This window comes from Eubalaena glacialis, chromosome 10, assembly GCF_028564815.1.
Source record: "Eubalaena glacialis isolate mEubGla1 chromosome 10, mEubGla1.1.hap2.+ XY, whole genome shotgun sequence".
In the NCBI taxonomy this organism is placed as follows: Eukaryota; Metazoa; Chordata; class Mammalia; order Artiodactyla; family Balaenidae; genus Eubalaena; species Eubalaena glacialis.
Genome location: NC_083725.1, coordinates 73,897,701 through 73,923,033, shown reverse-complemented (window position 1 = coordinate 73,923,033; position 25,333 = coordinate 73,897,701). Strand labels below are relative to the sequence as shown.

At 56.7% G+C, this 25,333-nt stretch overlaps 1 protein-coding gene across 5 annotated transcripts; it reads right to left on the bottom strand.

The window, feature by feature from the left end:
• Positions 1-183: 183 nt before the first annotated feature.
• Positions 184-24,473, bottom strand: TUB (TUB bipartite transcription factor). 5 transcript variants are annotated; one of them, XM_061201405.1, is made up of 12 exons: positions 24,337-24,473; positions 15,244-15,295; positions 14,596-14,758; positions 11,626-11,775; positions 10,284-10,451; positions 9,199-9,320; positions 8,560-8,757; positions 8,176-8,288; positions 7,184-7,301; positions 5,584-5,682; positions 5,189-5,360; positions 184-3,946 (listed from the first exon to the last, which is right to left on the bottom strand). In XM_061201405.1, the coding sequence occupies exons 1-12, from the start codon at positions 24,372-24,374 to the stop codon at positions 3,651-3,653; spliced, it is 1,689 nt and encodes a 562-aa protein (XP_061057388.1). In that variant the 5' UTR covers positions 24,375-24,473; the 3' UTR covers positions 184-3,650. The 5 variants fall into 5 exon arrangements, with proteins under 5 accessions (XP_061057388.1, XP_061057389.1, XP_061057390.1 ...); XM_061201406.1 differs by lacking the exon at positions 24,337-24,473 and adding an exon at positions 16,018-16,104; XM_061201408.1 differs by having other exon boundaries at positions 3,853-4,729.
• Positions 24,474-25,333: the final 860 nt, after the last annotated feature.

The following is a 25,333-nucleotide window of genomic DNA, read 5'->3' as shown; positions in this document are numbered from 1 at the left end:
AAAAACTTTTAGGTAAGAAACATGTTTTTTCTTTTATAGGGGGGAAAAAAGTGCACAGCAGTGTTGAAACAGTTCAAGTTTAATTTGTTGATATATGGTTTGTGGTCTGTACTTAGACAAACACTAAGTTCTACAACATACATAATGTCAACATGGGAAAATACCAACTTTGTCATTGCACATACCAATAAATAAATACATTTGCTCCAGAATACCAAAGAGTTTATTCAAAAAGTCACTTAATAAAAGCACAGTTTTGCAAGTTTGTCTAAAACTTGATGATTTTGAACAAAAATAAAATGTCTGACCACTCCAAAATAGGAAGAGACAATCTTGTGCAAATAGACATACACATTCTAGGCATTATGAAAACTGGCTAAATGTATGCTCCCAACAAGAGAAGTGTCACCATCCTAAGTCCCCTTAGTCACCAAATGCAGGATTAAAGAGGCCAGAGTCGGGCTTCCCTTTCTAAGCCACTCTGTTACTCTCTAGGAAATTCTGGATCTCGGCCTAATCTCCAGCTCTGCCTGGACCTTGATAGGGAAGGAGGGAGGGACAACAGAAGAGAAGAGGAAAGGGGTGTGACGTCTTTCTTAGGAAAGAAAAAAGGCACGGTGATGAGCTAGAAAGTGATGAAAGCAAGGATCAACTTTCATTCACCCTGAATCCTACTGCAAGCTGTGACAGTCCAACCTCCTTATTTTGTAGGTGAGAAAACAGACCTAGAAAAATCACGTGGTTTGCTCAAAATCACATGGTTACTAAGTGCAGTAGTGCATTCTGTAAGACCAACTTGCCTCTCAACTTGGTTGGAAAATTCAAAAACCAAACCTGTCCCAAATACTTCTGCTGTACCTTTCCCCCCATATCCTGAGATGACAGAAAATTACAAACAGGAGGTATGGAAGGACAGGTGACCACTAAACTCAAACAAGAGCCCATCCTCTGGCCTGTTCCCAGGGCTGCTACAGTTCTACAAGCCAGGGCCCAGGGCAGTGTAGGGTCCCAACGCCGGGCCCTGAGTGCAGTGGAGTCAGGCCCCCCTCAGTGCTGGGCACCAGAAGAAAGCAGACTCATTCAGCTATCTGGAAAAATGTGCTCTGAGGGCCACCTGGCATCCTGAGGTCACAGGGGTATCTCAGCTGGGGTGAAGAATTGTAGAGAGGGACAGGCCAGTGTTACCGCAGGAAGGCAAAGCCAGGGACTCCATCTAGGAGATGGAATTTGTGCTTGCAAAACAAAGCCGTGGACACAGCCAGCCCAGCCTCTCCCCTCACTGTAAGGAAGGCACAAGCATCTTAGTTTGAAGTCATCGCTGTGGCATGTTAAATTCAGAACTGCCTCTAAATATATGGTAAATTCGTAAATGCCCCACTATTTCCAGAGCAAAGAAAGATGTCTGCTTCTACAATTTTGTTGCCCTTGTCACTGAAGGAGGTGGGCCCCAAATGTTGTCTTCTAGCCCGTGATTATCACACTCCCTGGCTTTTAACACCTGTCCTCAGCAGGGGTCTGGACCTTACATGCTCGTTCTGAATTAGTGTCATGATTTTTAAGGCACATTCAACTAGAATAAGTTCAAATTCATCCAAAAGCACACATGCAACACACCAATTTCTTCAGGTAATGCAAAGTGGTAACTGAAGAACTAAACTTTTTGGGATGGTGTCTTCCCAATCAGAACCTTGGGAGAAAGAGTTGGTACTTTCCCAAGTATACTTTCTGATCAAAGAGCATGCAATGAACAAAATCCACCGGTGATCATAACTACATCCTTATTCCTTTCCTATTCATCTGTAGAAATATGATTGTAATAGGAAACCTCAATTGATTGTTCACAGATTGCCCTTTGCCCCAAATACACACAGAGACACACAGACACACAGACAGACACAGAGCACCTTGGAGCCAGAAGGAAAGAAAAGCCAGAATTGGGGAAGAGTTAGGGAAGTGAACTTCACTGCTCTGTAGAACTGTTTGGGGGCAGAGGGCATAGAGCTTGGGGGTGTGGCCCCAGGAGGAGTTAGAGCTAGGAGCAGTTACAGAGGAGCTGCCTAAGGTCCCAGCTACCCAACACCCTTAGGGACTGCTCATTCCATCACCAAGTTCCCTGCCCAACCAAGGACCATCTGGTTAGAGGGTATGAAGGGCAAGAACGCTTACTGTGGGAGAGGCTGAGCCCAAGTGGTCTCCAGGGGCACTGGCAGCTTTATGAGTCTTTGGGCCCATGGCTATGAGGCCAGTGGTCAAGGAAAACCAGCATCACCAAGGATGGGGTCTTAAGAACAGACCTTGCGAGGCTGGGGTCTTAAGCAGGTGACTCGAGTGCTCTTGCTTGTCACTCAATGCCAACAGAGGGTTTTGTTGCTGAACTACCCTTTTCCATACCCAGGCTGGAACTCTCAGGCCACATTCCTGACCCTACCAAAACATCTGTCAACCCCCTCCCCTGTGTACTAGAGGAGAAAGCAGGGGACTAGTTTTCCATTGTGCTTCTGATGAATTTTCCACTCTGCCACCAGGATCCCCTCTCTCATGAGGATCCAGAATCAACCTGTTCTACCTTAAAATCATTGACCCAGAGAAACAGCTTGACTAGACTTCAGAGATCATCTACTTTCCATCATTCTAAATGTCAGCAGGTCTCTCTTTTCGAAGTCAAGAAAGGAAGAGCCAAACTGGGACTATGGAAAGGTGGACGGCACGACAGTATTTCATTGGCAAGTGGAACAGCTCCAGTATAGAAAGTTCTAGTGCCCTAAAGATGGCCTCAAGTCAAGAGCTGTCTAGAAACTAGACCATGTTAACAAAACCTGGATCATTGGAGGGGCCTCTCACAGAGACATATGCCCCAGGTGTGGGCAGATCCCTGCTAGAACAAGAATGCCTTGCTTTAAGCACTCAACGTAGGAAAACCCAGATTACCAGGAAATGAGAGCATACTACTCCCACTGAAGTCAAAACAACTTTACCTCAGAGCCTTGCTAACATGTTAAAAGTATGATTTTTACTTTTTAAAAAACCAACTTCTATGTAGTCTTTCCAAGCAGATCTATCTACTCTGAAGTGGGGAACAACTCTTGCTTGCTTCCCACTGATTTCTGATCTCCATCTGGGTGAGAAGCCTCTGTCAGGGTAAATGACAAATATGCAAGACTTTCTAAGTCTTCACAGTAGATGGTGCCATCCGAGGAGGAGGGCGGTAGAGGGAGAGATCAGGCGCAGCCCTGGAACACTCACAACCCACCTGTCACACCTAGATAGCAAAATGGGCAGCAGCCTTGCTAAGGCCTGCCCTTGGGGAGGAGCCAGGCATAGGCCAGTCCCTATCAGACGGACATGCAAAAATCCAGACAGCTTTCAGCAGGGAACTGCCCAATTTCCCACTGAAATGGTTTCAATTTCACCACCTCTTGACATTTCTAAGTCTCTGGAATCAGGTGCACGGGCATGCGGACTATGCCCTAGGAAGGTCAGAGAGAGCAGTTTCTTGGGGGATGGTGGAAACAAGGAAATCAAGGGAGCTGAAATTCCGAACTCCGCCCCTAACCAGCCAGGTGACCCAGGGCAAGTGCTATTTTCTAGATGATCTCTCAGGGTCCTGCCACCTCTGATCTCTTGTGGTTCTAAAACATTTCCTGCTCTCCTTACCCTGTCCCATTCCCAGCTAAGAAGAACCACATACAAGCCCTCAGCGACCACAGCCTAGGCTGACTGCAGTGGGAGCTGAAGCACAGGCAGGAGCTCCAGGCACGCCTACCTGTGTGCAGTCTGGGGCTGGTGTCCTGGGGTTTGTGCAGGGACTGCTCAGCAGGGAGCTCCCGGGGCAGCTGACGGAGCTCCAGGACAGCCCTGTCCCATGCGCCGCCTGTATGCTGAGCCTGCGTCCTGCAGGCCCCATCCTCTAAGAGATCTGACCTTGCGGGCTGGCCGCCTGCCGCCTCTGTGCACACAGAGAAATCAAATGAGCTCAAACCCTAGGCCACCAGCCAATTCCCACAGCCACAGCCGGGCCCCTGCAACCCTGGCAAGGTCCTGCCACTCACCTTTCCCCATGTCCATAACTCTTCCCAGGCCCAGCTGAGGCCTTCTGAAGCTGGAGGACTTTCTGTAGTTGTAAGGGCCAGGCTCGGCTACCCAGCCCTCTGCTCTGTAAAGTAGGTGTGCCCTGACACTTACACTAACACACCACACTCGCTGTGCCCCTCACAGTTGGGCTGAGTGCATGGCTGGGCCCCAGCAGCCCTGCACTGTGCTTCCTCTCCCTCTACACCTCTTCCTGCCTCCCCGGCTGAAGAGGCTGCTCAGCTTGGCAAACATGACTGCAGCAGGATACTAACCCAAGGGTGGGGAGGGTGTGTGTTGATCTTGGGGCACAGAAAGAATTCACACTGGTCCCTTCATATCCCCCACTCCTCTGCCTCAGCAGTGGAGGCGCAGGAGCCAGTTCCTGGATGGCTGGGCCCAGGAGCCCACTGAGAGCCAAAGGGTCATCTGGCACGAGGCCTATGTACAGGGGGTCGGCAGGGCTGTCTCCGCAGGCAGGCAGCTCCACTCCAGGCTGGGCAACCCCAGAGGGCACGAGGCGGCCTCTACTCGCAGGCCAGCTTGCTGTCGAAGCTGGACAGGGCAATGGCAAAGGCCTGCAGCGCACACAGTGGGTAGTTGTAATCCATGGTGAACACGTCCTCCGCTACACGGCCAAACTGCATCACAATGTAGTCCGCTGGAGCCAGGCACAAGCGTGGACAGAGACAGAAGGGCAGAGCAGGGATGGCAGAGATGGGGAAGGACAGACACCCAGATCACAAGAGGGAAGAGAAAGCGAGAAGCAGAGAAGCCAAGAGAATCCCAAAGGAGGTAAAACACAGACCAATTGGGAGGATGGAACAGGTAGCAAAGGAGAAAGATACATACAAACACCAGGAGACAGGGAAGAAGAGAGGAAGTCCATTCAGAGGGTGTTCCCACGCCTGAGACTCTGCTGAGTGCACAGAATCTAGGGTCAGGGCTCCAAAGAAGGTTCCTCCAGGGCCTCCCAGTCATTATGGTTAGAAAGTTCTTTACATCTAATCTAAGCCGTATAATCCATGTCCTTAAACTCTGACCTCTACGGGCAGGGCTAGGTGAGCTGAGGGCCCCGGGTATCACGTGGACAGTAATAAGTCAGGGCAGAAACACTCACGGTCATTGCCGTGGATGATCTGGAAGTTCTTCACGGAGGCCTGAGTGACGCGCCCGTGGAAGTTGAGTACGTAGGACTGTGTGTCGTCATTCCAGACAGGCGTCTTGTTCTGCAGCTCAATGATACTCTCCGTGTTCTTATTCTGCCAGCGTGCTAGCAGCGTCTCGTGCTCCTGGGAGGGCAGCCTCAGCTGAGCCAGGCCCAGGCCTTGGCACCGTGACCACCCCAAAGAGGGATCTGCCCCAGGGGTGGGAGTCCTTAGATTTCCCTAGACCTCCAGGGCTTCTCACACTGTGTCTCTGCCACGCATACACACCAGCTGGAGTTCTGCCCTTAGACGCTCATGCAGACGCTGGGATAATGGGGAAGGCGGGTGGGATGGGGTAGAGACTCACGTTGCGGGGCCGGATAGAGACTCTCTCGTGAACCATGGTCATGCCTGGGACAACCACACTCATCTTCCGCGGCCCCTTGAAACCTAAAACATTTGTTTCCTAGGAAATAGAGACAGAGAACTCAACACTGGCCATCTGAGGACTCAACTTACCTACTGGAGAGACTGGGGGGAGGGAATAAAGATGAGCTAGCTTTCACCACTCACATGTCTAATAGGCATCTCTAAACTTACCATGTCCGGAAGTGGGCTCCTGAATCTCCACTCTGCCCAAGTGAGCTGCTCTTACAGTCCTCGCTCCAGTTAGGAGCATCTCAATTCTTCCATCTGCTCAAACTACTTGCAGTCATACTTGACTCCCCCCTCTCCCTCACACCCCACTTCTAATCCATCAGCAAATGCTGTCAGCTCTTCCTTCAAATTATATTCAGAATTCAACCACTTTTCACCACCACCATCTCTCACCAAGATCACAGTACTGGCCTTTAGCTGGACTCCTTGTTTCCTCACCCGCCCCGCCCTCCTCCCCGTCATCTGTTCTCCACACAGCGGTGAGTGGTCCTGGTAAGTCAGATCATTTTCCTCTTCAGTTCACTCAGTAAAAGCTGACGGTCTTACCTCGACCTGCAAGGCCTCACATGATACGGCCCCATTACCCCCTCTCTTCACTCCCCTGCATTCTCTGCCCTCCTTGCCATTCCCCCTGCATGCCAGACATCCAGGATTTTTGCACTCGCTGTGTTCGCCCCGACACCTGCACAGCTGGCTCTCACTTCCTTCTGGCCTTTACCTAAGCACTACCTTGGTGGGGCCCTCCCTGCCATCCTTCCTAAAAGGACGTTCATAGCCCTCTTCCCTGCTTTATTTTTTCCTTCTTACTATTTATCAGAATGTATTTATTTTGCTTATATGACTGATTTATAGCTTATCTCCCCACTAGGGGTTCACATCCCATAAGGGTCTATATTTGTCTCTTTGTTCACTACTATCTCTTCAGGGCCTCCAACAGCACCTGGGGCTCAGTATCTGAAGAGAGTCAGACTGCCTCCCCAAAGCCGACCAGCAGGTGGCACCACTGGACCATACAAAACAGCTATGCATTCCCAGGCTGATGGTACCAGTCCCTCATTCTGAAATGAGATGGAGAAATCCTTTGTGTTTATATTCCAGTTTGGTCATCTATGAGCTGTGTGACATTGGCAAGTGACTCAACCTCTGATCTTCGGTTTCCTCATCTATACAATCAAGAAGATAGGATGGAGTTCTTAGGTTGAATATTCAGTGAGATGATTATGCGAAGGGCCTTACAGTCCATTCAGGACCTGAACACCGGACGGAGGATTGGAAGGTTGCACCAACAGGAACCCAGGCCTTCTGCCTCCTCCTTTCCAGCAGGCATCCAGGCTGGGCTTCAGAGAGCCAGGCCTAGTCCCCAGAACTCGCCAGGCAGATGGCCAGCTGTGTCCTGTCCCAGGCAGGGGCCACTCCACTGCGCCTCCTTGTCTGCCCATAAAGGTAGATGGGATAGGCCACAGACAGGTAGCAAGTCCTGAGTGTCACGTCTAACTTGGAGACCAGAGACCCGGGAGCCCATGACTCACGTAGCATACAGCAGCCAGCTCCTGACGTAAGGTTCCACTTTCCAAAGTAGAGGATGATGCCTTCTGAGGGTTGACTCCATTGTCATAAACGGTGAACTTTGTGCCCATGAGGTTGGACCTGAAGGACAGGCACGCATCAGTACAGGGTCATGCACCCTGTGCCCCAAAGCATGGAGCAGTTCAGAGGCTGTCCTGTGAGGAGCCTGCAAAGTATTCTGGGCTGGGCCAGGAGTGGACCTGGGGGCACACTGCTCACGGAATCCCCATCTTTGAAGGCGCTTCTTGGACAGAAGGCCTCGACTTGCTCCGAGTTTAATCAAAGAGCATCTCGGTTCAGTTCAGGGAAATCTGAGTTCCACAGAAAGTCTCCCTGGAAGAACGGGAGTGGCTCCCCACACGGGAGGTGAGCCACCAGAGTGGCATCTGACAAGACTGCAGAGGGGACTCAGCACCCCGTGGAGGGTGGAGATGTTCTGCTCTGTCCCATTCAGCCTGTGAGCTTTGGTCCAGCCCCATCTCCAGCTTTAGCTCCTGACTGCTAAGCTTGATTTATGCTCCCAAATCGGGCACTCTTCCTCAGCACACCTTCCCTCACCTGAGGCCTAGCTCAGAGCCTTTTCCCCCACCCTAAGGCTGCTTTCTCTTCCCTCAAGGGCTCACTCTCAGCCATGCCCCTTGGCACTGACCATGGGGCTAAGGCGGCTCTTCCACGGTGGCCTACGTCATCACTGACATCCTAGGGTTTGATCCAACCCTCTTAGCGGGCCTGCGTCCCCTCTGCCTGGGAGCAGCTTAGGGTAGGGCGTGTGAGGCCCATCTTCAAATCGGCTCTAGGCTGGCACAGGCCTGGGCCTATGGTTGATCTGATAGAGACGACTTTGGGAGAGGATCCGACCCCTGGCCTGGATCTCCCTCGGGGACAGGAGATGCCCTCTACAGAGCCTGCCCCTGCCTGCCCCACCCCCGCCGGCCTCCTGGGGGAGTGCTCGTACCGCAGTTTCCCGATGTAGCTGTCCCCTCCTCGAGACAAGTCTGTTGGGTCCACAGAGATGAGGTAATTGGAAGTTTTACTCTTCTTTCTCTTCCTTCCCGCCAGGAGGAACACCTTGGGAGCGGAGCAGGGTCATGTTCCAGGCCCAGCCTCCGGTCCACACACAATCACGGGTGCCACTCACACACCTGCACTCACGAGTGACTCCCTTGCTTCAGCTCTTGAACATATGTGTGCGCACACACAGATACACTGACCAGGCACCGAGGCTTCTGTCTCTTTGGGGGAACTGGCAGGTCAGTGCCGGAGCTGAGGCTTCAGTCCCATTCCAGCCCCCAGGACTTCAAGCCCACAGGGTGAAACTGTGTGTCCACGCCAACCTCACCTTCTTCCCATCCTCGCGGTCCAGGTGCAGAAAGTAGGTGGGGTACATGCCCCGGTCCATGCCCTTCTTATCCCGTGTGATGCGGCACTTGATGGTGATCCCCTGCGGGGCCGGCCTCAGGGCGAACTCCTCAAGATCCTGGACCTCAACATCCACCGACGGCTCGGGGGCTGGGGGGCTGGGGGCTGAGGCTGCCTCCTACAGAGGAGAGAGGAGTAAGCCTGAGCCCCAGGGACCCTGAGCGGCTGAAACTGGTGGTCTGAGATCCAAAGCTGCCCCCAACGTGGTAGTGGTGGGAGACAGGGCAGGCCCCCTGGGATGTGGACCCAGCTATCCTGGCCCTGGGACCAGCAGCTAGCTTCCTAGCCCTTCCCTCACCTCAGCAGCCCTGGGGGTGGGGAAGGAGAAAATGGGCAGCTTCTCAGGGGCCATCCTGTCCAACGCCAGCTCCCCCCACCCCCCAGCCGGGCTGAAGAGACCGGGAGGACAGAAGAGCCCAGGCCGGAGAAGCTCCTGATAGGCCCCTGGGCCCAGCCCCTGGCCCAGAAAAGCCAGCCCTCCGTCCCTTCACATTCATGTTCCTCCCACCTGGGAGACACTGCCGTCTGCCCTCTGCTGAGCAGGGCCCTCCTCACTCACCCTGAGGGACTTCCTGCTCGTCGCAGAGCTGGGGCGGGGGCTGCTGTTCAGCTGGGAGGAGCTGGAGCTGTCCTCGTCCTCATCCTCCTCTTCCTCTTCGAAGCTCACGCTGCTGGAGACGCCTGGGCCAGGCAGAGGGGCGGGAAGGGACGGGTGGTCACACAGGCACACCCGGTCACCGGTTCCCAGGCTCTGAGTCACCCATACACACACGGACATACACATGCAGAGCTGCGTGTACACACGTGCATCCACACACTCCCACACATACATCCAGATGCACACAAGGACACTTTCTCTGGTGCGTACGAGAGCTGGGGCTGGTCCCTATCCCCAGGTGCAGCCCCCCTCCCAGCTTCAGCCATCAGACCCTCCCTCTCTAGCGGTCAGGGTGCCCTGTCTCTGTGTAGCAAGGCCTGAGTTGAGCTGACCCTGCACTGGGAGCCTCCACTTCTGGCCTCAGGCCTACTAGAGGCCTTGGCTAGCATAGGCCGTGAAATCTCGGGAAAGGCCCGACTCCTTACTCAGCCTGATGCATGGGGCCCAGCAACTCCTCTCCAAAGCCTGCCTGGGCCCCCTGGCTACGTGCTTCTCCACACCTGGGATGCCATCTCCAGCCTCAAGGTGCCTCAACAGCCCTTTCTCCAGGAAGCTATCCCATGGTGGGGAAACGATGTGGGCAGGCTTCCTGAGAGGATCTGCCTTGGCTCTCAGCCTCCTGGCCCTGCTCCCCCTAGCTCAGCAGACAGAGAGGGGGCACGTTTCACAAGCAGGAGCTTTTTCAAAGGAACCAAAGGGAAAGGAAACCTGTCCCCAAACCTGGGCCTCCCTGGGGGCAGATGGGGATGGGGAGAGACAGGGCTGGGCTGTGGGCTGGTCTGTTACCTTAGTTCACACTTCTTCCCTTAACTCAGCCTTATCAGGGGCCCCTCCCTGCCCAAGTTTCTCATTGCTCTCCAAGTGTGCCCCACACCAGGGCCTGGAGGGGCTGGAACAGACACAAGAGAGTCACGCTCCCCAAGAAGGGTGCATCTGAGAATCTGGGGCTGGGCTTGGGGGCGTCACTGGACCCCCACGGGGCTCACCCTTCCTCTGCATCGTGGCACGGATGTCCTGCCCGCTGGGCCGTGTGCCCCCACCAGCGGCTGTCTCCTCCTCGTCCCGGGCGTGGTCTGACTGGCCCACAGTCAGGATCCGCATGGGGCCTCGGGCTTCGGACTTGTCTTCTGCCAGTGCTGCTGGCCCGCCGGTGCCTGCAGGCCATGGACACTCCTGAGTCCCATCCAGGGGTGGGGAGGGCAGGGGGAGAGCCTGGATTCTCAGATGTCCAGGAAGAGGGTGAGGGAAGAATGCGGGGACCCTCTGAAAACTTCATTGGCAAAACCAATTTTTTAAAAATGAATGACAGCTCTCTGTCAGCCTCTTAATGATCAGTGAGCTAGGAAGGGGCATGGGCTCCGTTTCTTCTGCCGTTCCCCCACATCTGTGGCTGAGGGTAGGACTGAAATGCCTCACATCCCAGGCAGACAGCAGCCAGCTCCAAAACCAACTGCACGGTGAAAAGGACAAGACGGAGAACGAGGCTGGATCCGACACAGCAAGGCCACCACTAGGAACGGACGCGGCCAGCTCCACGTTGTCAATGCTGATCTCACACACGCAGACTCACGTACGTTGTTAAAACACACAGGGCCCCTCAAAAAAGACAGGTCGGCATACACTTGCTTTCCCGAATGGAGGGGCTCCCATCCCCTGTCAACCTTCCTGCCCAAGTTGCCACAGCTTCAGGACCAGAAGCAAGGCTCTACCCAGAATGCTGCGGTCAGCTCCACAAGCCCACGGACCCCGACACACCGCTGTCCAACCACGACCCAGAGGCCCGGAAGCCACTCCGTGTACAAGGCTTGAGGAGCAGGGTGTCTAGCCAGCAGAGACAGGGCTCGGGGCAGGGGCCCCTGTAACTGTCCTTGATCTCCAGGGATCTTCTCTGGAGAGGCAGGCGCAGAGGGAACAGACTGGTCTGTGGGGCCCAGAGGGTGGAACTGGGAGTAGTGAAGAGTCGAGGAAGCCCATGAGATGCCTGAGCACTGCCCAAGGTGGGGACGGGCTGCCGGGAGACGGTGAGCCCCCCGGAGGGAGTGTCCTGGTCAGGGCGGAGGTAGAGGCGCTCAGGCCCCCGGGTGGGGAGCTGGACTTCACTTCCTGGTAGCACGTGAGGCCTGCCCACACCCACAGGCCAGCCCGGTGCCGCAGGAGCGAGAGGAGGCCTGTGAGCCAGCTGGGGAATGGAGCCCTGAGTGCCACGTAGGGCCCTCGCCAAGGCCTCCCACCCGGTCCCTCACCCCTTAGTCTGGAGGATAAGTCTCCCGCCAACCCCACAGAGGGGGCTGGGCCTCCTGAGGAGCCCGGTAGTGAGGGCAAGCCAACCTTTGTGCCTCCCCTTCTTCTCCTTCCCAGAGGCCGCGCCCTGGCCCCCCGCTGCGGCAGCTGCCTTGGTTCTCTTGGCTGAGGCTGAGGCTGGTGCTGTGGGGTAGGCAGCTCCCAGTGGCACACTGGCAAGCGAGTCGGCCTCCTGAACTGCTCAGGAGAGAGCAAGAGAGAGAGAGAGACGGACGCAAGGTGAGACCAGAGCTCCAGCGCAACACTTCCCAGCTCCCCCACCACTGGCCAAGCCCTGCCAGGGCCTCCACACGCTGTCTCTGCCAGGCAGGCCAAGCGGGAAGGAGGCGGCACCACCCCAACCCCTGCAGGGTGATAAGTGAACACCACGGCCAACCCAGAAGCAGAGCAGTCTGGGAGGGGGAGGGAGAGCGTCTGGGAGAATGTGGGCCATTGAAAACGGTGGGTGAAAGACAGAAAAGCTGCAGCCGCTGGGAGAGACCACAGCGAGGGCCAGCACCCCAGGGAGCTGCACTGGCCTCATGGGATGAGCCCGAGGCAGGGCAATAACGGACACCAGGAGCCGCACGCCAACAGAGGGGTCTCGGAAGGGCCACTGCTGGGTGTCTCCACACATCAGAACCCCAATCTGCTCAAGGTCCTTGGGTGGTTTCTTAGTGCTCTTACGATGACCACCAACATCCTCCTGCAAGTCTGGCCTTCCCCTCGGCCTAACTGCGCACTCCTCAGCTCCCGGGCACCCCAAGTCCCAGGCACGCCAGGCTCTTCCAATGCCTTGTACGTCCTGGACTCCCTCCTGCCACGGGGCCTTGCTCTTGCTGTCTCACTGCCTGAACCGCCCTCATTGCTGCCGCCCATGCTCCCACTAACTCCCATTCATCCCGCAGATTCCAGCTCAGACATCATCTCCTCGGGGAAGCCCTTCTCTGGCCGCTAGCCTGGGAGCAGGCTCTCTGCCATTCACTCACTGGGCCCGGCTTCTTTCTGCAAAGCACACCTATAACAATCTATTTCATTCTCTCTCTCCTCCTAGACCTTAAGGTCCATAAGAGAACAGAGACCACGTCCGTGTGTGCTCACCCTGGACCCCCAGCCTCTAATCCAGAGCCCGACACGAATAGACCCTCAATAAATATTTAAGCAACGGGTAAATATACAACATGAATGAGCATGGCCAGTAGGTCAGAAACTCATCACTGGGATAAACTGTCAGTTCTGATTTATGTCAAACTCCCTCATCTTCCTCTGAGAATGATCCCCTTGTATATAACACCAAGAGCCAGCAGAGGGCAGAGCAGGAGGCAGCGGAGGCCACAGGGGGCAGGGCGGGCGGGGCTCCTGGAAACCGGAATCCCAGGTCAGCCAGCTGGGTGAGCAGCCTCCGCAAGCTGGGGAAGCCCGGTCCCGTGGAGAAGACCCAGCCCGGTCTGGAGTCTCAGCGGGGGACAGCATTCAGCTGACTGGCTCTTGGAACACACCATGGCTGCTTCAACTTTCAAAGCCCTGAGACACAATTTTCCTCACTTTACAGGGCAGGAAACAGACCCAGAGAAGGTAAGTGACTCGCTCATGGGGACCAGCGAGCAGATGACAAGCGAGCAAGCTGTCTTCTGACCTGGACCGTTCGCTCTGTCTCAGAGGGGCTGCAGTCTTTCTGCGGGGCTGGCCCTACGCAGCACACAGTCGGTGCTCAAGAAACACCTGCCAAAGTGACCACACAGCTGTGACCTGCCAGACTCTCTCAAAGCCTCAAGACGTTGGCTCTGGCGCAAACTGGCAGGGCCCAAAGTCCCAGGAGCAGGCTCCCCTCCCACGGGTAGCCTTGGATGGCCAGGTGCCAGGCTTGGCAGGGCCGGGGCAGTGATGCCAGGCTCCACTGGATGCAGAACAGCGGGGGCCTTCTCTGCAAGGCGCTTCCGCCACCCTTGGGGCGGCACCCACAGACGAAGCATGCGGAGAAGGCTGCCAGGTTAGGGTGGGGCCGGAGGCCAGTTCCATGTGGAGCAGAGCTGGGACTGCCTCCCAGAGACTGGCCCCTCCACTGAAGGGCCTCTCAGGTGGAGCACAGACACACCAGCTGTGGCCCCAGCTGCTGAACTGAAGCACACAGGGGCGTTGCTGTGAAGGGGCCCCGAGGCGAGGCAACGACCAGTTGACTGAAGTGGCTGGAGGCAGCACGCCCTGAGGAAGCCGCAGAAGGAGGGGAACTCCGTGGCTCCTTCCAGCTGCAAAAGCCAGATGCCTGCAACCTTCTTAGAGTCACTAGCTGATGGAGAAGCCACCGTGGTTGCTGGCACCAGCAGGGGCAGTGGGGACTGAGTCTGAGTCTTCCTTTCAGGCTCAGAGAGACCAACCCTCCGCTCAGCCTGGGGTCCTGAGCAGGACGGAGGGTGCTGAGCACTGGGATGCAATGGAGCCACCCCGTCCCCACGCCCAGGATGAGCTGCAGAGAGTCCCCTGCCCAGGGCACTCTGCTGAGAACCAGAGTGTACAAAGATGGGAGGCTGCTGGCTACCACGGCTCCGCGCAGGCACCTGCAGGCCAGAAGCCAGGGCACTGAGGGTGTGGGGAGCCCAGGGCAGGGAGGCAACAGGTGTCTGTCACAAGAGGCACTGGGCAGGCAGGAAGCTGAGATGGACTCCTCTCAGGAGGCAGAATGCTGGCGGGAGCAGACCGTTCTGCTCCTGGGAGCTGCCTCCTGCTCTCAGGGAAATGTCAGAAACCTGGACTCTTGAACTCCCAGGTCCATAAAGCTGTACCTTCTGGCCCCAGCACCTGACTCAGGAGCCCAAGGCTCCAGGTCCCAGCCTCCCTCCGCCTGCCCCGCTCAGCTGCCCACCTGGGCCGGGAGCCATGCTCGGCCTGGGCACCTCTGACAGGATGAGCCCCCCACCTACCCAGGTCAGCAGGAAGTCCCGGAGGGGCTCCCCAAAGCAGTGCTGGGGCCTAAAGCTGCAGCGCAGGGGCCTCCCCAGGCTGTCCCGAGGGTGGGGGTACCTTGGTAGCTGGCGCTGCCGCTGCTGCTGAGGTAGGACTCCACCAGGGGGGCCTGCTCCTCCGACTGCCGGGCCCGCCGGCTCCGGGGCCGCCCGTCGGCGTTGGCCTGCACCATCAGGGGCTCCTGGCGCTTCTTCCTCTGCTTCTGCTCCAGCAGGGCCCGCTACAGAGGCAGCGGACAAGCACCGGGGTTGGCGGGCCCTGAGAGGGCGACCGCCTCACCCAAGGGAAGGCGCCCAGACTGGGAGTGGAGAGGACCTGCTCGCTCGGCTCAGTTCTAGAGGTCACAGTGCGGTCCACAGCCCATTCTGGCCTCATGTTCTTGGTGCCCCAAGACGTGGGGTCCGGCGGAAGCCGCCAAGTGTCAGCCCAGGCAGCTGCCCTGGCAGGATCACAGCACAGACGTCCAACTGCGGTCACCCAAGCTGCCTGCCGGCAGAAGCCCCAGATACCGGGGCAGTGCTAATGCCGAGCTGGTAAAGGAGAGAGCTCGCCTCTCTTCTCCTGGGAGGGGCCCCTCTCCCCACCAGACAGGATCACCCCAGGAAGGAGGACAGCCCTCCCCCCGGCCCTCGGAGACCCCAGCCCAGACTCTGTCCGGGACAGCCAGTGCTCACCACCCTTCCGCCCGGCTCCAGCCTCACTCACCTGCCGGTCAAGCTTCTGCTGCCTCAGGTTGCTGCCCTCATCATCTAAGACACTGCGGACGGAGAGACGAGTATTCAGGGCCTGCCCACAAGGAGCCAGGACAGCCCAGAGGCCACCCCCAGCAACGTCTGGTCTCTTTAAACCCCTCCCGTCATGGCTGCTGGGCATGGGAGAGGGAGGAAGGGTGAAGCTACTATCTGGGAACCAGCTTGAGACATGAAGCCATGAGCCATCTTTCTGCCGCTTTGGGGACTTATCTCCTGCTGGGATGCCTGCTCCCCAAGGACTTCCCAGTCCGCCCTGCCCCAGTAAATATAGAGGAGACATTCCCCTTGGGCCCATGAGCAGGGCCAGGCCTGACTGAGATCCAGAGGCATCAGGCACAAGCCAGGCCTGAGGCTGGGCTTCAGACCCAAGGGCCTGTCCCTCCAGCTCCATCTTTCCGTCCTTTCTGGTGGAGGTTGGGTCTTCTGAAGCAGACTCTCTCCCCACCTGTTTAAGGCCAACTCCTGGCTCTCCAGGTGGTAAAGTGGAAATGCTGACACTGCCCAACCCCCCCCCACCCCACTTAAAGAGGACTGAAGGTCCCCTCATTTGGGAGAGTGAAACTATGATACCAACCAGTCCCTCGGGACATGGCTAGGGCTGGGTGCAGATGTGCGCAGGGCAGACACAGCACAACAACGCACAGCCCAGCAGCCGGCCACCAGGCCCTTTCCCTGGCCACAGACACAGTGTGGGCGGCTGCAGGGCATCAAATCCTTGAGTCCTTACCTATGGTGTTGGGACGGGCAGCGTCATCTCACACAGACCAGCTCTGCCGCCAAGTAAGACAGAGCACAAGTAGGGATCCCCAACCACTTAACTTTGTTTCTAGTCTAAGACACATGCATGAGACCTAGGCCCAAACCTATAACACCAAGGTCAGGACAGCTGCATGGGGTGGGGTTGGAGCCTGAGGATCTGAGCTCTGGGAACCCCAGCCTGCCCTGGCCCAGTTATTCCAGAGCCTGCCCCTGAATCAGACCTTGTGTGGATGCCTGCACAGGTATGTCCAAGTGTGTTGTTGGGTTTGTGAGGCTGTAGGAATATCTCATGCGTGTGCACTGGGAGATGTCCAAATGTGTGAGGGCATCTACATGTGTAAGCACATACCTGAACATATATGCATGCAGATGCCCGTTTAAGAGGTGGGTGTGCTTCTGTGTAGCTGAGTACAGTACACACGTAAGGGGGAAAGATGAGGTCACATCACCCTGAAGACAAGGTGAAGCATTTCCACCTACTTCTGACAGCAGTAGCCCTTTCCAACTGGAACAATCGACCTGAAACGTCGTCTCAGCTCAGGCAAACTACTTGTGCTGGGGAAGCCAGCCAAAGGGTGGCAGCAAGTCCATGGATTGCAGACAGCCCACCACCCACCTCTGGCTTCACCACCTCCCTGGCCACAACCTGTGAAGACGGCATACTTTGAACTAGCAGCTGTCCTACCTACTTGACATCTGGGAAGGACTTTCCTGATGCCCATGGGCTGCTCTACACGCAAGAGGAGCCCCAGTTGTGATCTGGGGCCCTGCACAGAACAGCCCCATTCGCCAAACCCTCAGCTGCCAGAGCACAGGAGAACACACTAGTCAACAGACATGCTTCTAGTCAAGGCCTCAGTCTACTTAAAGTAGCCCACCTGCCTAAGAGCGCACAGCGGCACATGGCCTCCCTGAGGGCAATGCCAGGCCCAGAGGACAGGAATAGCTCTGAAAAATCCCAGCTGGCTGGGGTGGTGAGTATCCCATCACAGAAGGCCGCACCGCAGGCTGGAGGGGGGCACCAGGGTGAGCAGGATGCCTGGGAGCCCTGTCAGGTCCGAGAGGCTACAACTCCTCCTCCTGTCTCTCCACCTCCAGTCGATGGCCTGACTGGAGAATGCACGGGCAAAACATCTTCAAAGGGTGAGTGTGCAAACACCACTGTGCACTGTGGTCTGTGGCTTCCAGGATATGGGTGACAACTACAGTCTGGCTCTGTGTGCCACCTGGCCGAGAGGAGCAATGGGGCCTGAAATCCAACGGCGCCCTGCTTGCCAAGCTCTGTGCCTGGCCCACACGGGGCGGCCTGCCATCTCAGGCACGTCCTGGTGGTTGGGCCACAGGAGCCCATGTCACCTCCACAAGGCAGTGCTGGCTCCTCCCCTTCCTGCCAGCAGGAGAGGCCATTTCCTGGCTCACTGGGATGACACGAGCCACTGCACTCTCACAGGGCAGGGCCGGGGGCAGTTATCTGGGTCGTCCCTAGCCCTGGGCTTGGCTGAGCAGGACACAGACGATTATTTCCATGGTGCCGACACCATGAAAGGCACTGACCCCTAATATGAAGGGGCGACATCCCGCTGAGAGGTAAGCTCACATTAGCAATGCCACCTCCAAACTGCTGGTCACAGTGGCTGCTCGACTGACAAAAGGTGGTTCCAGCCAGTGCTCCCCTCATGTCCTCACCCATGTGGGGAGGACGTCTTCCTACCACAGGCCACTGTCCCACTGCCATGGACTTGCCACGCAGTTCCATGAAAGCATCACTTCCTCTTCCTCTGTCCCCACCCCATTCCCTGATGGGGGAGAATGACAAAGAGCCTTAGGCTTTAGTAACACTGGTCAGCAGGTACGATTATAGGTAGAATGGACTTAGTCACTGGCCTTCAAAGAAAGATGGATGAACACAAGGGTGAGGCTTCGGAAGAGATTCCAAAAACTCAGATACCCCAGAAGTGCCTGGAGAGCCGCCCACCTCTTCCCTCACCACCAGGCACGCTGCAGGAGTGGAGGATGCAGGGCTGGGGAGAAGCAACACGTGCTTGGTGAATAAGAACACGCCTGGCTGAGCAAGACCCATCCAGGAGGGCCGACAACCCAGCTAAATGAGGCGGCTCCGAGAGTGGGCAGCACCACGTGCAGGACAGCAGGCTCCTGGTACAGCACGGCGTTTCCAGGAGAGCCGCAAAGGCACCAGGTGGACCACACTCACCCAGCATAGGCAAGCTTGTACCGGGTGGTGTTTCTGCCCGAAACAATGTATCCGGAGCGCACAACATCTGTCCCTGATGAATGACAAAGAATCCCCTGCACACAGCTGAACAACGACAACAATGATGGCCGTCTCCAGGGAGAGCAGAACCGAAGCTCCTCTCTCCTCCGCAGCAGGCCCAGTCCCCCTCCCCTCCCCGTGCACCAGATGTCCCTGCCTTCCCATCTCCTATGACGGAATCTCTCCTAGGCATCTTCCTTCCTCAGGACACACCCAGGCCTGCCTCTTTCTGACGGCACTGTTCTAGACAGCACTAAACGATAACCCCGAGAGCAGACAGTAAAGGCTTTTTAATGACTCGGCCTCCGATTATGGAACCACTGCCAAGCCCAGGCTGCCAGCTGCAGCCCCGCCAGGAGGCTCAGACAGGAGACAGGGCACTGATGGATGGGTCTCCCAGCTGACCCTGGCGGCTCCTTCACGACGGTCACCTCTTGCTGAGGGGCGGACCAGGGAGGCCCAGGGAAACACTGGTCACTGGCTCATGAAGGCCAGAGAAACCTGGTCTGCTGTGTCCACCCGTCCATTTGCTCTGCCCAAGGCCAACCAAGTGGCCCCCTCACCTCCCAGGAGACAGCCCCTCCACATCCCCTTGCTTCTTCTGAGGCGCCAGACAGGTGTCCGAAGAGTGAACCATGTGTGACAACAAAAGAGTCAGGGACATTTCTCCCATGGCTGGAAAAGCCAGACTTGGCCAACATAATTAGGAAGCCGGGTGCCCCCTCTCTTAGACCCCACCTCCATGCTGCAGCTAATCCACCAGAGCTGACCAGAGGCCTGGCGGCCAGGCCAACCTCAGGGCAGACCCACTCTCCATGCCCACTCCCCGCCCTCTGCCCTCCCTCCTTCCCCTCAGTCACAGTGGAACCTGCCCCTGCTGGATTCAGGCAATCAGGGAAGTGGGCTGTCAGGGGAGGAAAGACCACCCAATGTGCCTGGCTGCAAAGTCTGTGGCGAATGCCAGACCCCATCCGCCCACCCAGCATGTCTAGATCTGTGGCTTCTGTTGCCGAGTGGCTAACTGGAACATCGCAGGAAAGACACACGGTGGGGGCTGAATGGGGGTGGGGCAGCTCCAGAAGGGAGAGGACCACGCTGCTCACAAGAGTTCCAGCCTCCCAGGATGAGGCGTCTCCATTCCAGCCACTGGCTCCCAACCTTACCAGGTGAATCCAAACTGCTGGGGTCACTCAGCCTCACTTGATAATTCAGACCTGCTGGGGAAGATGCCCCAGAATGAATCCTCCACCTTACACTTCCTTTTTTAAAGCAAGTGACTCAGGTGATTCTAATGCTCAGCCATGCAAATAGAGACCAGGAGCCAGAGCTGGGGATCTCTAAAGAACAAAAAAGAAACTGCGGAGCTGCTCTAAGGCTGGAAGCATGCAAACACAGCCTTCTGTTCAGAGGGGGGAAGAAATTATAGTGTGCAGATCAGTGTGGCCCCAGGTAAGACTGTGGAAGGGGTCGACTGAATAGCTACAAGGGACATGACCATTAGGATTAGGAGCAAGGCCAAGTGTGCCAGCAAGGCAGGGCACACGTCCGCGGACCTATCGGAAAAGACAGGACAGTACAGCCAAGCTTCCGCGTGGAGCTGCAGGGACCGGCAGCGATACCATGCGGGCGAGACAAAGCCATGTAAGCGGTGTGCTAGGCCAGTCAGACGGACAAAGGTTCTGGCAACAATGGGTCACGCCATCATCAAAGGAGGTTTCTAGCATCATGTTTCTCTTGGTTAGCGAGTTTATCGATGACCTGACACAACGCAGCCCTCTCAGCAGACTTACAGGTGACACAAAGTAGAAGAGATACTAACTGTTCACTAAGAGAGTATGAATTCAGAAGACCCTGGAAACCTAACAGGAAGTGGTCAAGTCTTACAGGTGGGCCCCCAAACCCAGGTCTTCCCACGCAGGCAGAATGGAGGAGACAGGGCTTGACATCAGCCTGATGAAAGACTTTGCGGTTTTGTTTACAGAGGCCTTGAGGTGATGGATCAGTATCAAAGCCAACCCATGGGGTGGTGAGGCCTGGAGGGCAGCGACAGGAGCAGGGGTCCAGAGAGAGGAAATAAAAGCCTCACTCTGCTCGGTGCTGGACAGCTGGACAGGCCACACCCAGGACCCTGCCTGCGGCTCCAGGATCCGTGCTGGAGGAGGGCAGAGACCAATCTGAGGGCATCTGCAGGATCGCTGCTCCCTGAATCATCTGTCAACCTTGTGCGTCCTGCTCCTTCCACCCCAGGCAGCAGCAAGAAGACTTCCCAAAGACGCTCAGGGTGGGAGAGGAGAGAGACTCCCTGTGGAACTAGGAGCAGAGATTCTGCTCTTCCTTCCTGTTGCCAGAAGTGAAGCAGTGGGCCAGAGTCCGGGCACCTCTGAGGCTCCTCCCAGAGGGAGAACTGAAAGACTCAGAGTCTTGTTTAATGGGTAGTCATTCCATTCCCCAGTAAGCAGAGTGAGACGTACCAGGAGGATCTTAACGAGGACCAAGAGGAGGGGAAACCCAGAGACGGGCTTAGGCTCACCACCGCAACATAGAATTTTCTAATGTTCTCGTCCACCTGAATGGAGGTTGTTCGCAGGGATGCTACAGGGAGCATTCACACAGAGGACTGGACAGCCTGTGAGGGCCACTCCTGCCTGAGGTTCTCATTCTCTGACCTAGAGCTGTGCTTTTCCAGCAGCACTGAGAAAGCCCCACTGTGAGGGGAGAGTACTGCAGCCCTCAGGTGTGCTGAGAACACAGGTGTGGCGCCAGGAAAGCCAGGAAGTCCTAAAATCTACCTGGGGATGCCACTTTGATTCAAAGTAGTGGGCATCATGTCCATGCTGGGTCATGCCAGGCAAACAGGTTGCTCTCCAGGTGCAGTCCCTGGTCTCCAGGAGTTCACGGCCCAGTGAGGGAGACACCGGGCAACGGCTGCAGGACCGTGCAGACAGAGCACTGAGGACAGGGCTGGCCATCACTCCCACCCTCCAATACACCTGTGGGCAGCAGGCTTTCCTGACTCTCAGCGCTCCACCTACAACCCATAAAAAGTTGTAAAATCATGAACCAGGGACAGTTAATGCTCCTCAAGAACACAGGTGAAGACAATGGCAGAAATAGAAACCAGTAGTAGTAATAGAAAAAAAGGCAAAAAGTTATTCCAATTGTTACACTTTATAAACTAAATGGCTCCCTTCTAAGTCAGAATGTGAGATTAATCCGTGATCATTATAAACTGAGTCACAATTACCCTTAAGATGATTATCACCAGCTGTCACTGCTTCAAAGAAAAGGAGCCGGGCCCAGGGGATGCAGCTGCAACCACCACAGAGACAGCAGAACCCTCACCAGGAGAGCTAACGAGATATCGACCGACCTCTGGTCCCCAAGCCAAATGGCACATTCCAGTTCTGACATGAGGGAAACCCCACACGAAAACACGTGCACAAGTACCCATCCCCCTCATCTGCAAGTGCACTGCCTTGCCGCCTTCTGTCCCAGTTTTCTCTGTAATCAGGCAGGCATGTGGCTTTGACTGCAATCAGCAGCCCTGCTAGTGCAAAAGGCAATTTGCATCTCCTCTCAGCCAGATCTGCCCATTCTGGAAGTCTACACCCAAGTCCAGTGCTTTCCCAGGCACAGTGCAGGCTCAGAAAGACCCCAGCAAGGCAGGAGAGAGTCTGGCAACTTCTGACTACAGCCCGCCCCCAGCTAGACACCTACCCTCCCTGCCACAGAGCAAGAAGGCAGGGTGGCAGAGCCCTGGGACAGTGCACAGGGCAGGGCCACAAGGGTGCCAAGCTGCTCGTTGGGGCTGGGCTTCGGGGTGGCAGGATTCTGTGCTCCAGATGGAGTGTGTAGGCTCAAGAAAGGAATGAGGGGATGGGATTGCTAGGCCTAGGTTGGGGCAAGTGCCAAATCACTCTCTGCAGGATGCCAGTGCCTGGGCACTCGCCGCCAGAGGACAGAGCCATTTTCCAGAGACGACCCGACCTCCCTAGGGCCCTCTTTCCCAGAGGCAGGCTTAAGCCTCCCCAGTTTGAGGCAGACTTTCTCTAAGACCTGTGTACTCACTCTACAAGTTGCTTTGGTCCTTGGCTCCTGGGAGAGGCTTTCTTGAACCACGATCTGGCCTGGCCCCCAGCTTGCCATATCCTAAACACGCCGTCATATCCCAGCCCCATGTGCTTCCCCTGTCCTCCCTGCCTCCTGAGTTAGTCTGTGGCCACCACCTTGCCATCGGCACCCCCGTTCAGGTACTTCCACAGCACTAGAGGCCTCTGAGTCCACAGGCACTGTCCAGGCACCTCTGCTGGGTGATTAGAAAAGGTTAATGATATTCTGTGTGGCGGCACTGTCTTCTAGAAGGTCCTTAGCCCACATGTGTCAAGAAGGCCAGGACGCTCCGGAAACGACTTGTGCCCCCAGCCGGGATGCCCTGTGCAGGGTGACAGCCCTCCTGAGTCAGCACAGCCCCGGTCCCCTGATGGGAGAATCTCCTGGTCTATGTGAGACTCTGAGGTGTGATTGTATACATCTGCCGGAAACCCTGGGTTGACCTGTGTGTGTGCACACACGTGTGTGTGTTGGTGGGAGGGGCACCCACAAATTCTAATTTGGGAAGCCCTGAAACCCCCAAAGGTGCTGAGATTAGAGACAACAACAATTCTCAAGAGAAACTCTGAATCCCCAGGCCAGTGACAGGTGCTTGTTTGTAGAAGGATCTGCTTTTAACAAGCCTCAGGCGGTTTCAGCTGGTTTCCATTTTGGATGCTGTCTGGACAGACTCATAGAAGAGCTCTGTCAGAATTATTTTCTATCAGTGACTGGAATCAGTTCCCTTTGAGGGTAGGCTGCGTTACAAGGCAGGTCTGGAGAGTCTGTGCCTACCAGCCACAAGCATGTGCACCTGGGCCAGCAAGAACATAGTGGACCTTAGCAGCGGGCACCCCTTTTACACACATGCCTCTCAGGGGAGGCCTGGAGATAGCCCCGTAGCCCATGGCAACCAAGGAGCCAATGGGTGGCCAAGGATCTGGTGCTGCCATGGCAATGAGCTCTTTTCCAGTGGTAATGAAGAGAATGGAGTAGAGTGGATGTAGAAAGGCCTGCACCTGTGCAAGCCCTAGGGACCCCTCCCCCACCCCGACCTCCACACAGGCAGGAAAGCCCAGCTGTCCTTGGGACAGACCACAGCATCAGGGAACATCAGGTGGCCATACTTCCCTGAGTGTGCCTGGGTTCCTAGGTGCTCTTGTGCACGTGAAGGCAGTTCTCATGTATTGTGAGTTGGTGTGTGTCCAGGTATAAACCAGTTAGCAAGTGGATTTCTGACTCTCTGAAAGATATGAGTAGTCTTGTGTGTGGGTAGTGGGAGGCAGGTATTCCCCAAATATAGGATGTGTATGTGCACGGATAGGCAGGAGTACACCTGTGTGAGCCCGAGAATCAGTGTGTGTGTGTGTGTGTGCTTTAGGTTCGGATTGACTGTCTCCAGGAATTCATGCCCTGAGTGTGTGAACCGACCAGCAGGAGAGTCTTTGGTCCTGTGGATGCATGCCTGCAGATGTATGGGTGTGTGTACGCTGCTATACTGGCGTAAGACCGGTGTGCTAGGCCTAGGAAGGGGCTCAGCACCGTTCACTCCCTCCCCAGGCGGCCACATGGCACTGACTGCCCCAACAAGGCCCACACAGGCCCAGAGCACTGGCCTCTTCCAGCAACCCCGGCGGATAAGTGGGGGAGCGGAGCAGGCTAGTTCAGTCCACTGGGGCCCCCAAAGTTGGGGCAGGAAGGCCCAGAGCCTCCAACCCGCGCCCCCGGGGCTCGGCCAGATGAGGAGGGTACAGCTGCCCTGCGCCCCAGTCCAGTGTCCCCAGCCAGCCCTGCGCTCCGAGTTCGGGGTGGTGGGCACCTTGGCCCGGCTCCCTCGACCCTGCCCCAAGCCCTCAGCGTTGGAGGGTGGTGGGCCAGGCCCGAGCCCCCAAGTCGAAGAGAAGGTGGGGGCCGGCGCCCGCGTACCTGTAGGGAATCCAGTCGGAATGCGGCTTGGAAGTCATGTCTCTCGGGGGCGGGGCGGCAGCTGCGGCTCCGGAGGCCGGGGCCCGCGGGGGCCGGCGCGGGGTCCCTGCTCAGCTCCCGGGCCGCCCAGGGCCTCATCCTCCCGGGCCGGGGCGCTGGGCCCCGCCGAGGCCCGCGCTGCACGCCAGGGCCCCGGCCGCGGGCTCGGCGAGCGACTGCCTGCGCGGCGCGATGGGCGAAGCGGCGGAGTGCGCGGGGCCGCCGCGGGCGGGCGTGCGCGCGCGTGAAGGCGGGAGAGGCCGTCCGCACCGCCCGACGCCGCCAGAGGGGCTGGGTTCCGCGCCCAGGGCCCGAGCTCTGCGTGGTGGCGGCGGCGGCCCGCCCCTCCTCCCTCGCCCCGCCCCCGGCGGAGACCCCACCCCCAGGCCGGCTCCGGCGTCCCAAACGCCCCCATCCCCCTCACCGAAAGCCCGGGTCCCCAGGCTCCGCACACGTGACCGCACCTGAGCCCACTTTGGGTGAACAGGCGCTGTTACTGGGCGGGTCTCCGACCTCAAGCCTGAGTTTCTCCTTCTGTGAAACGGGGATAATTCTAACACCTGCCTACCTGGCCTACCTATCTCCACTAAGGGATGGGAAACCTATGCTCAAATGGAGGGGGAGGGGAGAAGTAGGGGGTGGGACCCAGTTGTATAGGAAGGGAATGATGCCAAAAAAGACCGAAAGAGGTCCTGGGGAACGTTCAGGTCCAAAGCATGGAGGCTGACCTTCCCCGCTCCCTGCCGCCTCCAGTTCTCACATGCCGCCCGGGGAACCTTCTTTCTTTGGTTTTAGTAAAGGAGGTGTTTCCTCATTCCGGAGGAGTCCTTCCCCTCTAAGCTATAGGAGTCAAGACAAGGATACATTTACCGTCTATTGCGTCCCCAGCCCTTGTAAATTTATATTACTTAATCTCCACAACAGCCTTGAGAGGCAAGTAGTTGTTCCTGTTTCCCAG

Excerpts from the sequence above, each read along its gene's own strand:
- TUB (XM_061201405.1), bottom strand. The coding sequence starts at position 24,374 with ATGACTTCCAAGCCGCATTCCGACTGGATTCCCTACAG. Across the intron at positions 5,361-5,583 it reads TCTCTATCCGGCCCCGCAAC|GAGCACGAGACGCTGCTAGC; the intron begins GTGAGTCTCTAC and ends CTGCCCTCCCAG. Across the intron at positions 3,947-5,188 it reads GATCATCCACGGCAATGACC|AGGCGGCAGGCGGCCAGCCC; the intron begins GTGAGTGTTTCT and ends CTGTGTGCACAG.